Source organism: Megalobrama amblycephala, linkage group LG1 (genome assembly GCF_018812025.1).
Source record: "Megalobrama amblycephala isolate DHTTF-2021 linkage group LG1, ASM1881202v1, whole genome shotgun sequence".
Lineage (NCBI taxonomy): Eukaryota > Metazoa > Chordata > Actinopteri > Cypriniformes > Xenocyprididae > Megalobrama > Megalobrama amblycephala.
Genome location: NC_063044.1, coordinates 57,527,647 through 57,542,880, shown reverse-complemented (window position 1 = coordinate 57,542,880; position 15,234 = coordinate 57,527,647). Strand labels below are relative to the sequence as shown.

General features: G+C 38.5%; 1 protein-coding gene across 1 annotated transcript in view; it reads right to left on the bottom strand.

The window, feature by feature from the left end:
• cacng2a (calcium channel, voltage-dependent, gamma subunit 2a) overlaps positions 1-10,544 on the bottom strand; it is a 92,811-nt gene extending 82,267 nt beyond the window's left edge. The window contains exon 1 of the mRNA XM_048203621.1: positions 8,827-10,544. Coding sequence (XP_048059578.1) covers positions 8,827-9,052 — 226 coding nt within the window. The 5' untranslated portion in view covers positions 9,053-10,544. The remainder of the gene's footprint in view (positions 1-8,826) is intronic.
• Positions 10,545-15,234: the final 4,690 nt, after the last annotated feature.

The window sequence follows — 15,234 nt, the reverse complement described above, 5'->3', positions numbered from 1 at the left end:
CTCATCCGCCTTGATTCAATGGGGTCCAACCCACAGTGGTAGGCACCAAGCAGGCTCTGGTAATGGAGAAAGAAGTCAAAGCTCTATTGGGGAAAGAGGTCATAGATTGTGTTCTTCCACCAGAGAGAGGGTCCGGGTTCTACACCCGTTATTTTATTGTTCCTATAAATGATGAGGGGTTGTGTACGATTTTAGATCTGTGCCAGCTAAATCATACATTAAAAATGTACAAATTCAAAATGATGATGTTGGAACTTATCGTGACTCAAACTAGATCCAAGGACTGGTTTGTCACGATAGATCTCAAGGAAGCATACTTCCATGTATCCATCCTTTCTCAACACAGGAATATCCTCAGGTTTGCTTTTGGGGACGAAGTATACCAGTATTGGCACCCTCCACGAGGAAACTATATGTCTTGAAGTGGAGAGTCTTCACTTACTTTTGCGGAAATCGCCAGTTGTACTCAATTAACTGTCTGGTTGGTTCAGTGCTGGAGTTCCTTCAGGATCAGTTCTCCACAGGGTTATCCCCCCCCACTCTGAAGGTGTATGTGGCGGCCTTAGCTGCTTACCACACACTTTTGGGTGGTGAGTCATTGGGGAGAAACTCATTGTTAACTCATTTCCTATGTGGTACCATGAGGCTGAGGCCTGCAAGCCATATAAGGGTTCAGGCTTGGGATTTGGCTGTGGTACTAGAGGTTCTGCCCATGGCACCCATTGAGACTATTGAGTCTGTAGAAGAGAAATTTCTGACTCTGAAAACTGTGTTCCTCCTAGATATTACATCTCTTAAGAGAGTAGGAGATCTTTAGGCTTTCTCTGTATCCCCTTCATGTTTAGAGATTACTCCCAGCTTGGTTAAAGCATTTATTCACCACCAGGTTACATGCCTAAGGTTCCTACCAAATTTCCACGATCGATAACCTTGCAAGCCTTTTGTCCTCCTCCATTTCAGACATTTTCCGACCAGGAAAAGCTGAATTTCTTGTGCCCAGTGAGAACACTAGATGCATATGTCTACAAAGCTGCCCTGTGGAGAAAATCTGATCAGTTGTTTGTGTGTTTTGGGTCGCCTAGGAAGGGTTCTCCAGCGACCAAACAAATTATGAGCAAATGGATAGTCAAAGCTATTTCTCTTGCTTATGAGGCATTTCAGAAGCTGACATTGTTTGGTTCAGGTTCTATTTATAGAGCTTCCTAGTTGTGATGTCACACTCTATGGGCTGGTGTCCTGCTACATCATTGTTGTCTACATCATCTCAAACTTTGAGTCCTTATTTAGGTTACATTCACACTCAGTTTGGTTATTTACGGGACTGACAACTGCATTCTAACTGAACTCACACCCATAAATATTCAGAACTCACAACCGCATTCTCAGAAAATGCCCCAGGTTACGACTGTAGCCATGGTTCCCTGAGAAGGGAATGAAAACCATATTCTGCTCCTGTGTGAACGTGGCCAAAGTGCACAGGTCAAATGGACACTTTTATGTGCTTTTTAAAGTTCTTATAGGTTTGAAATGACATGAGGGCAAAAAATGATGCCATAATTTGCAACTAACCCTATAAAATGTAGAAAAGGATACACTACTGTTCAAAAGTTTGAGGTTGTATGATTTTTCATGTTTCAAGTCTCTTATGTTTACCAGTAGCCTACTACATTTATTTGATCAAAAGTTCTCTATTCTCTAGTTTTCTATTTTATTTTATTTTAAAATGTAATTTATTACAGTCATTACTCCAGTTTTCAGTGTCACATGATCCTAGAAAAAAAAACATATGTAAATTAGTTAATATGTTAATGCATCCTTGCTGAATAAAAGTATACAGTTCTTTAAAAGAAATTCTTACTGACCCCAAACTTTTGAACTGTAATGTTGAACTGTATTTTTTTTTTTTTTTTCAGTTGCTTTGTAAACTCCCAGTGATTATAACTTTCAGAGGGATAGCTCACCCAAAAATGAAAATTCTGTTATCATTTACTTACCCTCATGTTGTTCCATACCTAATTTTTGGATGAACTATCCCTTTAATGTCATAACTACAGCTAAAAAATATGCCACCTTAAAACTGTAATGATCCTGTGACAAGACAATATGAAAAGACATTGAATGAAATCATTGTGAAATAGCTCTTCTCATATGTTAACCTGACATGATGTTTTGGCAGTGTATATGCTGGCTTCTGTTTTCCCCACTGTTTATCACATCACTGGTGTTTATAGGATAAGTGGATCATGGTTTTAAAGCGTTACTGAGAGAGAGAGAGAAAAGCCATGGTGGGCATGTCAAAGAAAAAATTGTTTGGTTTTTTTCTTTGCAAGTGTAGAGCTGAAGTGGCCTGTGTGTCAGTGAACTGAAGCATGCAGTAGTGTTGTAATACTGTGTAATGCCACTCTGGACCTGGGTCATTAGCTGGGCAGATACATGCCAGGCTGGTAATCCTTATCTGATCAGTTCATGAGACTAATCTGTATCTACAGCAGCGTCAGGCACGGCTAAGTCCCATGGCCTGTCTGTCTATATCATACATACATACAAATATGGCATTTTTAAACAAAATGTGACCAAGCATTTTGACCAAGATGCAATTCACAAATAACAGCACCAAGTGACCACACTGATTCAGTCGACCTGGATGAACGCTGAGTACGAGACCTCACAAGCACTTGCTTACAAAGAGCAGATTTGTGAGCATGAACCAGCGAGAGGTGAGAAAAATGCAAGAGTATTTTTCACCCCCTCCTGCTGAGGTGGCATGGGTTATCTCTTCAAACACACGCTTTGGCCGCCTGCGAATGGAAAGCATGCGCAGGAAGTCCATTCATTAGCAGCAGCCCCCCGTGGCCCGGGAAATATTCACGGCGACTCAAAGCGTTCAGAAGAATGATCTGTCTTATTGGGAAAGTTGCTGTCACAGAGATTCGGAATGATAAGTGTTGGGTATGCGAGGAACATAACTGCGGCTCTTTTGTCACTGTACTTTGCTGCGCTGTTCCTGCGCTCTTGCTGTGCTGTACCCTCACATTCATTGTTAGCATAATGAAGATTAATAACGCAAATTAACTGTAGTTCTGGTGAAGTACACTTGGGTCTGAGTCACTACTGGTGGCCCACCGTATACCAGTTTGTGTTCTATCATGGCAATGTTTATATGTGTACATGCATGTGCTGCAACTTACAGAGCTGCAATGTCATGCTGATTCATATTTGGGTCCACTCACTATAGGGACACATTCTAATTTGCAGTGGCACTATAATGGCTCTGTGGGTGTCCAGAATAAGACCTTAACAAGCTGTCATCTTTCACTGAGAGGTGCGATAATAGCAAGTGCATTGAGCTTTGCTTTTGTGTTGCTTTTCTTTTTTCTTTTTTTTTTTTTTTACTTTGCCCTAATTATCTGGTTTGACACTTTTTTGCTTTGGGATTGAGGATTAAAATAATAATAATAATAATAATAATAATAATAATAATAATAATAAAAATGCAAGGGCAATTAAAAGCATTTGGACATTTAAGCCAAGATTAAAAGTTTATGAATTTCATTGTATTACAAAACAAGATGTCAAACCAAGTGGCATTTGAAAACAGATTATGCTAGACTAACTTCACATTTCTTTGCCATTTCTGTAATTACTTTTAATCAGCTGTTGTCATTGTAATTTATTGTAGATTTTTAGATGTTTTTTTTTTCTCTCAAGTTTACCAACAGGTGTAGTTCACTATGTACCACTACTGTCTGTACCACAATCCACTTAGTTTAACAACTAAAATACTTTTTGTCCACCAAACTTAATGTTTTTCTTAAAGGGTTAGTTCACCCAAAAATGAAAATCAGTCATTTATTACTCACACTCATGTCGTTCCATACCCGTAAGACCTTTGTTCTGTGGATCTTCGGAACACAAATTAAGATATTTTTGATGAAATCCAATGGCTTAGTGAAGCCTCCATTGACACTTTCAGATGCCCAGAAAGACATATTTAAAACAGTTCATGTGACTACAGTGGTTCAAGCTTAATATTATAAAGCGACGAGAATATTTTTTGTGTAGCAAAAAACAAAATAACCTGACTTTAAAATGACTTTATTCAACAATATCTAGTGATGGGCTATTTCAAAACACTGCTTCATGAAGCTTCGAAGCTTTACGAATCATTTGTTTCGAATCAGTGGTTCTGAGCGTGTATCAAACTGTCAAAGTCACGTGATTTCAGTAAATGAGGCTTCGTTACATCATAAGTGTTTTCGAAATTTCAGTGGTTCACCACTGGGTGGGTGTGACTTTGACAGTTTGAGTCACGCTCCGAACCACTGATTCGAAACAAAAGATTCGTAAAGCTTCAAAGCTTCATGAAGCAGTGTTTTGAAATCGTCAATCACTAGATATTGTTGAATGAAGTCATTATCTTGTTTTTTTGGCGCACAAAAAGTATTCTCATCGCTTCATAACATTAAGGTTGAACCACTGTAGTCACATGAACTGTTTTAAATATATCTTTAGTAGCTTTCTGGGCATCTGAAAGTGTTAATTATCTTGCTGTCAATGGAGGCCACACTAAGCCATTGGATTTTATCAAAAATATCTTAATTTGTGTTCTGAAGATGAACGAAGGTCTTACAGGTGTGGAACGACATGAGGGTGAGTAATTAATGACTGAATTTTCATTTTTGGGTGAACTAATCCTTTAAAGTGTGCTTGTTCTATTTGTTTAAAAAAATGCCTGTTTGTTTTATATCTAATAACATCTATACATTTTTCATTGTTCATTAGGAACAAAAACAAGATCTGCTGACACTGGAAATAAATGCAAATGTACTGAAAGCAACTCTGAAATATATAAGAATAAAAAGTGCATGAATACATGACCCTGCTACAAGAATAGCTTTAAGATTTCACTAATTAAAGCACTGCTTAATTAGCCATTGGCCTCTATAAATGGTCTTTTGAAGCATTGCTCAAAGCAGACTAGTGTAAACCTCTATAACTGACAATAGTTACATTTTAAAAGAATTTTATACTCTATTGTTCAAAAGATTGAGAAAGAAGAAATCAGTTGGTGATGAATAAATTGATTATAATGTTACACAAAATAATTTTTATTCATCAAATAATCCTGAAAAATAAATGGATATGTATCCACAAAAATATTAAGCAGCACAACAAACAGCATATTAGAATGGTTTCTGAAAAAATCATGTGATACTGAAGACAGAAGTAATGATGCTTTTTCATCACAGGAATACATTTCATATCAAAAGATATGTTAAAATAGAAAACAGTTATTTTACATTGTAATAATCATTTACAAAACCCCAATTTTTACTGTATTTTTTATCAAAGAAATACAGCCTTGGTAAGCATAAGAGATCTTTTTAAAAGCATGAAAAAATGCACAGTACGGCACCAATAGAATATAACCACTTCAAGTAGATAATATTATATACATTGTTCTTTTTTCTCTTGCCAAGGAAGTTATTAAAGCTGTACAAGATATGTAGGTGTGATTTTCTGGATTGCTCTATAGTATACTTCATATGTGGGTGGTGCAATGTTAAATATCTGAAGCTTTGCTAATATTGCTGAGGACAGTCCAGTTGAGGGTGTTTCCCCTCTCTCATCAGTTTGGAGCACTCCAGGGACAAATTACACTAACACTCTTGCCCACCTGCATGCTGTAAATCTATTCCTCCCCAGCAAATCATCTTCTGCACTGACCACTGAGATTTACATCCTAGCCTGCCTACACAGTCTATGAGATGGCAGTGCAAGATGGGCTCTGAGAAGCGGCACCTGGTTGATGGATACAACCATGTAGGTTGAGGGATAAGTGTTATTTACTGTTACAGCTAATTGCTTTTTTCATAGTCTGAGCGTGAGATCTGTGTGAGCCTGAACTGAGAACAGAAGGAAGATGTTTAAGCAGCACAATCCTCTTTTGATTAAGACTAATTTTGCAAATGAGCTAACTGTAATCAGCCATTTAAGTGTTCTACTATTTAAGTGTTTTTTTGTTTTGTTTTTCATCCAGTGATTTTATCCAATTCATTTTGGTGTTACTGGCTGTTCAAAAAGGGCACATTTTTCATTCTCCAGGGTTGAATTCTGCTAGTGTACTATCAGTTTATTAGCTGAACCGAATCAAAGCGTATGCCATTTCATTGCTGTTCCAAAGAATTTGACCTTGGTCTGCAAAATCTGTGTAACTGAGAGCTAAAATGCATCAAAAATTACAAATGACTGACTACCATGTGGAATTATGTTGGGCCAGTGACACACTTAAACACATGCACTACAAAGAAAGCTGTTAAGAAATATTTTACATGTAAATGTTGATCAGGTTCAACTTGTTCTCATGAAGCACTTTTTGATCCTAGAGATTGTCCTGCACACCAAATGTAACTTAAATGACAGATGTTGTAAACCTTGCATATTTTGGGTCATTTGACAGACAAACCTTAAGGATAAATTGACAGACAAACCTAAAAAGCAGATGTTAAGGACACACTGACAGATGTGGTCAAAGTCACTTGTCTTGCCTTAGTCAACATATGGCTATGAGAACTCATGATGATGATCAAGATCAGCAGCATCCAGTCTTCCCTCGCAATTTAACTTATTTGACTGTAAATGCTTATATCATGTCTTTGCTAATTCAGAATGACCAGCCTCTTTGAAAAAAATTCTACATAGATTTTCCTCCATAGGTCTTCCTGTGCTCTAGAAGCAGCAGAGGATGTGTACACCTAGCATATGGCTGTGTGCCTCAGAGACCCAGGCCATCTTCTTTGCCTCCTCTGAGCCCTGGTGAGGATGAGGAAGATTCGTTATGCTCCATGACCTCACAAGGTGACATTGCTTGGCCAAAGTCAGCAGTCAGTGCAGCCACCGAAGCATGACAGGAAATCAACAGTCTGTGTATGTTGACCTGACACACAGAGAGCCCTTCTGAACATGGTTCATGAGAGTAGCATTTTTTCCCAGGTGGTACTTATAGTGGAAGTCCCAGTAGTGCACACATGCATTTATCTGCAGTTATATCCATAACCTTCCAATGCTGGAAAATCCATCTTAAAGGCATAGTTAACCCCAAATGTAACCTTTTCTTTTTATTCACCCTCATCACTCTTAAAAATAATGTTAAAATGTAAAGAACATTTTATATAATGGAATGTTTCCATAGATGTTAAAGGATTATTTAGAACCATAGATGCCAAAAGAACCTTTTATTTTTAAAAGTGGTCATTCCTGGACTTTATTTCTTACACTGAACACACAAGAAAAAATTCACTTTTTTGTCCATTAAATGAACATAAGTGAGGTTCAGTGCTGTTCTGGACTTTCATTGTATGGATAAAAACATTTAAAATATATTCTTTTGTGCTCCACAGAAAAAAGAAAAGTGACATGAAGGTGAGCATATGATGACAGAATTGTTTTTGTGTGTGAACTATCCCCTTTTAGCTTAGTACATGGTTTCTAGATGGCCTAAGGTGGTCATTTGCTGGACCAAGCTGGTCATTAGCTGCGGCAAATCTATATTAGACCAGCAACAAACCAGCTACAAGCTGTTCTTACTAGATTAATGCTTTCAAACCGGTTTTTGGAACATGATAGACCAGCAAGAAACCAGCTAATAAGTTCTATCCTTTTTCAACACATCCTATTAGACAGCATTGCGTTTGGGACTATACCTACGTGATTTCACCAAGTACAACATGTTCCTGGATCAACATCTTTGTTGATCCTGGAACAACATTCCAATCAACCAATCAGATTTGAGGGCCAATTTACTATTTATGTCAAGTTTAGGCTTACAACCAGGGTTAGGTGCTTCTACATCAGTGTTATTCAACAATCATTTCCCTCTGATTTTAGGGATAAGTTATAGGTATGGACCGGTTAGGTCACTGTGATTATGCCAAGTAAGACATATTTTGTTGATCCTGGAACAACATTCCAGTCTGAAAATTTAGTCTTAACCTTATTCCTACCCCTAAACCTTATCCTACCCATAACTTATCCCTAAAATCAGAGGGCAAAGATAGTTGAATAACATTGATGTAGAAGCACCTAACCCTGGTTGCAAGCTTAAACTTGACATAAACCGTAAAGTTGTCCCTCAAATCTGATTAGTTGATTGGAATGTTGTTCCACGATCAACAAAGATGTTGATCCAGGAACATGTATTACTTGGCAAAATCACGGTGACCACCTAGCATAGCAATTATGGTGAACGTGACTTCACCAAGTACAACATGTTCCTGGATCAACATCTTTGTTGATCCTGGAACAACATTCTAATCAACCAATGAGATTTGAGGGACAAGTTTACCCTTTATGTCAAGTTTAGGCTTACAACCTGAGTTAGGTGCTTCCAGTGTTATTCATAAAACATTATTCATCATTTCCCTCTGATTTTAGGGATAAGTTATGGGTAGGGTTAGGGTTAGGGTTAGGTTTAGGGGTTGGGAAAAGGTTAGGACTAAATTTTCGGATAGGAATGTTGTTCCAGGATCAACAAAATATGTTGATCCCGGAACATGTCTTACTTGGCAAAATCACGGTGACCACCTAGCAAAGTATACCCTGTTTAATATCTCTTCACATCAGTTTTTGTTATTGTGCGCTAGGCTACTGTCGCTGTCCGTGGTGCTGAAAGTGGAGCTTGTAAACCATCACCAAGCAGCAGGCCTAAGATGCGTTTCCGTAACAACCAACAGGAACACGTGTGCACGTGCTGAGATGGACCCTCTAATGCAAATGGGGGACCGCTAAACGTCATCGGGTGGATAAAAGAGAGCATGTCAGTCTTACCTTCCAAGCAACATGTCCTCCACAGTCCCGAATGGGTCATCACCTCTTCGTTCTTCTTGCTGGTCTCGTTCTCGTTGTTGGTCTTGATCTTACACACGCCGCGCGAGTACAGCCAGTAGTCCGTGCCCACCGCGATGGTCATGAGACTGAAGGCAGCGAACGCGCCCACCGTGGTCAATAACATCTGAACTCCGCGGTCAAACACACCCATGTTTCCGCATTCCATGAAAGGGGGACCCCCTTTCCTCTTGATGTATAGGAAATAAATATTTGAAAATTTACGGGACCAAACCAAATTTAAAAAATGGGATATATTTGAGCGAAAGGAGGGGGAAGGGGGAGGATGCGGTAGGAACCTTATGGTTGCGTTTGGGTGAGAACCGATTAAGGAAGAAATAGGTGAGCCTTTCTGGCTGTTTTTTTTTGTGTGTTTTGGAGAGGAACGCTACGCTTTCCGCGCTGTTCCAACAAAGAGCAATTGTACCCTCCTAAATCGTTTGTCCTTTGTTTCTAAACGAGGTAAGATATGCAGCAGCTAGTGCTACAGCTTAAACTTACACATTCACGCTGCAAAGCCACTAATCAAAGATAATAATTAATTGCCGAGGCCTTTACTAATGGCCTGAGCATGTCATTCAAACGCCACAGCAATTAAGCCAATGTTGAACAATACTCGGTTTTAATCATGACAGTTTTAGGCGCGTAGATTTGATGAGGAGAAATCCTGGTTTAGGAATATTGTGGAATTCAGACTGGCGTTGATGGAGTAGCTAATGGATCGGAATATATATCTAAACAATTCAATGTGTTACAACAACTGTTGACCTACGTAGCTGCTTAACAAACACGCTGTCTTCTCTTATTATGGCTAAGCAAATACTAGTCTATTCTAATTAAGAGGGAAAGACGCAGAGAGAGAGAGAGAGAGAGAGAGAAAAAAAAACAGAAAGGACAGGATAAGCTCTACTGAAGTGCAGGAGCAGAAAAAATATAGGATAGATGGATGGATGGCCAGGATAGTCCAGTTCAAAACCAACGAAAAGAATGTCCAGGCGAATCTAAATCTGCTGCTGCCGCTCTCGCATCGATTTGACAAACCAAGTCAACGATGGAATGAGAAAATTCATCGAGAACGAAACATAAATGAGCAAATTAGAATAATAAAATAAAGCACTACTATATATCCTTTTTCCTAAAATTCCGATCCCCAGTTTCCATATGTATCTCCTAGCTCTTTGAAGGTTTCTTCCGAAAATGGCAATCTGCTGTTGAATATGGTGCCGTCGAAGATCCGGTTAGAGCAGGGAGCATCCAGCAGAACGAGCCGACCATTACTCGACATAGAGCCGGCTAGAGGAGACCGAGGAGGCGGAGGCGCCGCAACTGCTGTATTCTAGACCCGTCGGTGATGCTCGCCTATCCAAATCCGCGTTGGCTTTCTCGCACCCAGAACCGTCCCGCTTGCAGAGCCCTTGCGCCATATAAAAGACAAAAAGACCTGAGAATGAGGAACGTGGTGTGCTGGGAAAGGAGGATACGGGTCTGCTTCGGTCCCCTTTGCTTGTGTGCTAGTGAAGATTTGGGAGAGGGATGTAGGCAGGCGTGCTGTGGCTCAGAAGAGGAAAAGAGAGAGAGAGAGATAGAGAGAGAGAGAGAGAGAGAGAGAGAGAGTTATACAACAGAGAAGGGATGTGCGGCGACAGAAAAAGGGTGCAGTTAAATCTCATAGCCTATATGGACGGAGCGAATATGGATATTAACTCACGTTCGCGAAGTAGATTTTAATGCTTACGTGCTGAGTGACAGTATCGTATCGGACTGCATGTTATACCCTATGTGGATTATGTAATCAAGTTACAAAAATCAAGCTATTTTTTATTATAATAGGCTATGTTAGGCTATATATTAAAATATTAGGCTACACGAAACCACATGGTCACTTATAGCTAATCGTCAGTAAAATCGTTGTAAACAAAACATTTTTTTTTATTTGTTATTTGTTAATAATATTAAATAAATTATAAATATTGATAGGACTTTTTGTATTTTCTATTCTGATACTAATCTTAGCGGAAAGCCCTCGATCAGCGTACTGTTGCTATGGTTACCTATTGTCTTAGCGTATTGCAGTTTAACCTTTATTTGCACATAGCCTACTGAAACTTTATATAAAATATATATATATATATATATATATATATATATATATATATATATATATATATATATATATATACAACAGTTCTGTCTGGTTCTCGAATCTGATTGGCTGATAGCCATGCGATATTTCAGTGATAACAGCACTCCTACTGCCTTTTCACCGTTTGTATCACTCCGCTTAAAGTGACCGTCATGGCGGCCGATCAAATAAACCGTAATTTTTACAAATACTACTTCTTTTACCACGAACTGTAGTTTTAATAGTTTTTTAGGCGAGAATGTAGTTGTTTAGACCTGAAATATGTGACTCATGTTTAATAACAGCGCCTATTTTACAATTTGTTTTGACGTTTTCGGAGATGCGAGCTCGAGTGCGTCAGTGGCCGTTCAGTGCTTCTGTAACCGCCGAGAACAGCTTCATCTCGGCCAGTGCCTCTGGGATTTGCCGCTGGCTCTTATAGTGGTTAAACATGAGACATAATTCAATTTGAGTACATAGAACGGGCAATCTTTGGTCTTATTAATCTATTATTTGTTCCAGAGCAAGTCGAATTGTGCTATATTAAATTTGATAATAATAAACGTTACGTTACATCCTTATATAGCACATTGGCTACAACTAGACGGGACATATCAGACTCTTCTCCGCTCTTCAAATACGTAAAACATTAAACTTTATAAACATATGTTTTTTTGAGTAAAGAAAACGCTTTACAATTTTTTTCAAACATCAGATCTTTATTTACCTTTGCATTGCACAGAGGAGATGTCCAAACTGCGTGCCCACTTTATTCAGGAGGTGAAGCATATTAATGAGGCTTGATTGACAGTTTGAGGATCCAATGGAGTTAGGAGGTTTTGTCACAAGTTCTTTAAAATCTTTTTCATTCGTTAAATATTTGTTAAAACCCACATACATGCGTAAATGGTGACCTAATTTTTTTTTTTTTAATAACTAGTGCTTTATGTTTGACTGAACTGTACAATTGTGCTTATTTGTTATTCTAAATATTATTGTTAATAAATATGATTTTATATAAATATGTCCATTAAGTAATATGGATTGAGTGAACATTACATTAATACGCCATTAGATGGCGGCAACACTTTACAGGAGAATGAGTCAGTGAAGCACAAGAGACTTTTAAATTGAAAGGAACTTTTGCAAAAGGAAGTTGTTTTAGCGCTGTGGTGTAATGGATGTTATGGAAAATTCCCAAACTGTAAAAAAGGACAAATAGCCTACAAAGATCGCTTTCCTCAGCGGACATTCAGACGGACTTGTATAAAGGATATAATATTATGGACATCGACTTGAAGAATGAATGTAATGCAATATACCAGACACAGGTAATAGCCTACTCTCTCTCTCTCTCTCTCTCTCTCTAATACTGTACAAAATTCAATGTGTTTCAATGAAGCGACTCAACGTTCCTTCGTTACTAGTTCTGAAGTGACGTTTTAGAGTTAGTAACGGAGGCTTGGTCCAACGGCCAAATTGAGATTTGAATCCGTGGCGGAAGGAAGTAGTGCTGCACAAAAGAGGGTTTTAAAGACACTCCGTTGTTGTTCTTATTTATTTACACACTCCTGCCGTCGAACTGTTGTATAAACGCAATATCACACTCGTAGCCGTGCGATATGGCTGTATATCAGCACGCTGTGATTACCTACGGACGAATCACAGCGTGCTGATATACAGCCATATCGCACGGCTACTCGTGTCATATTGCTCATATATATATACACGGTGCGTTCCAAACGGGATATATCGCCCTCCGAAGGGCACTTTGGAGTGAAAATGATCATGGCCGCCATGTTGAAGGGTCGTTCCAAAACGAAGTGATCAAAACTGGCCACTTCAAAGGCGCCTTCGGAATGAGGGATTTTGAAGGGTACAACTGATGGACATTTCGGGCCCCCATGATCCTTTGCACAGGGAAGTTCTTTGACGTCACAGAATGGGTACAGGAGATTAGGAGTTCGATTTTACCTATAAATGTAGCTATGTATAGTATTTTTCTATACTACTGTAATATTTATACGAGTTAGATTTGGTACATTATTATGGACAAAACGACAGTGTACTTCAACAAAAAATACTTTACAGCTCCCTTTATCACTCCATTCAAATGTTAGTACAAAATACATAGACACAATATAGCCTACATGCGATAAACCTAAAATAAATAAATAAATAATCTAACGTTAAACAAAAGGCGCAGCTTGCACAATTTACTCCTCTTTGATTGTCTCGTCAAGATGACGCAGAAGTGCGTTCCAAAAGAAGAGGTTTTTTGACCCCTACACCCTTCATCTTTCATCCCTTCGAAGCTCTCACTCTGGAGGGTAAACCCTTTGAAGGGACTAGGGCATAGGGATGAGCCCTTCTGAATGGAACGCAGGGAAAGTTTGGTTTCAAAACGCGATAAACTAGCCTGGTAATACCAGACTCTGCTACTTCACTTTGCTTCGTAGACAGAGTCTGGAATGGCATAATAGAGAAGTGTTTTCTCTCTCGCTAGGGGACGCTTGTCTGAAGTTTAAAATCATTGGTTACCCGTAAGCCAATCAGATACGTTTAGTTATGACGTATGTTATCCGCCTGTACAGCCGCATCGAAGCACAGACATCATGCATCGAACTCAAATCTATGATTGAACTTCCACTGTAAACCTGTTGTAAACACATGATGATGTGAGCGAAATACCGGAGTGAACATGGCTGTAAACGACTTTTGCAGATTATGCGAAGTTAATGCATCCCGAAGTTTGCATCCCGTGTCTCGTTTCCCATTTCCGCGGTCGTTTCGGTTTTCGATTTCTCTAACCTACAATGTAAAACTCGGCGCTTAGCATCTACGTCACGGCTCTCAGCCCGCCCTCTGTTCGTTGATTGGCCCGGCTGTTTCCAGACCGGTGGCAAACACAAAGCTCTGACGCTGTATCAGACTGAGTACAGAAGCGAAATGAAATTGAGCGGAAGTAGGAAGTCTGACGTAGTCAGGCTAGCGATAAACGCCATTTTCAAAAAAAATTGAGTTTCCGCCAAAATCAGTATTGTATCTGGTCGGTATTGAAAAGTCATTTATTAATTTTGCGCAAAATGCGATATCCGTCATGTTATTCTGTCATGTTTTCTCCCTTTCTTCCCAAAACGCGACAGTCTCCTTTTTCTGCAGAACGCGATATATCCGCTCTCAACCAATCACAGCGCACCATTCCACGCACTGTAAACAAAGGCTTTTTTAAAAGCCGTTTTTAATACCAATGTAGGCTACTCGGCAAATGTGTTTATTTAACCGTGCGGTGGGGCCAGATACTCTTTAATCGGTAATGACAAATAATTCATAACATTAACAAGATGACCATTTTGGGAGGGACGGCTGAATATATTTTTAGTAAAATGCCTGAATATAAGATAAATATTGGCAAAGTTTAGACTCTGTCATATATGTGATTCAACGTACTTTGTTGTGTATTTTCAATTTGAAAAATAACTTTTATATTGATGCATTTTGAAAAAAAAGTGTCATGGATTTATTGCATTTTGGGGGGAAAAAAATAAAACGTTTTTATAATAAACTTTTTAAAATCAAAATGTAGATTTGAATTTTTAATGTTTTTATATCAAAAAGATGCTATGTGAAAATTTGAAACAGAAAATAGGGGTTTTCATCTTGCCACTTTCTTGGTAAAGAAAACGCCTTTTTACTCAAAATAATCAAAATGGAGTTATTGCGTTTTGGAACCAAACTCTTCATATATATATATATATATATATATATATATATATATATGAAGAGTTCAGATGCAAAAGCCTCTAAGTGCCATCTGAAATTTTCTTCTAAAATGAGCATTTTTATTAAGCTTGTGTGTTTATGTTCAGTTATTTCACTTTATTGGCAATGAAAATGACCTATTAATTGCCATTAAAGTGAAATTACTGAACCTAAACATACAAGCTTGATGATAATGCTCATTTTAGAAGAAAATTTCAGATGGCACTTAGAGGCTTTTGTATCTGAACTCTTCATATATAGGCCTATATATATATATATATATATATATATATATATATATATATATACACACCGATCAGGCATATGAGCACTGACAGGTGAAGTGAATAACACTGATTATCTCTTCATCACGGCACCTGTTAGTGGGTGGGATATATTAGGCAGCAAGTGAACATATTGTCCTCAAAGTTGATGTATTAGAAGCAGGAAAAATGGGCAAGCATAAG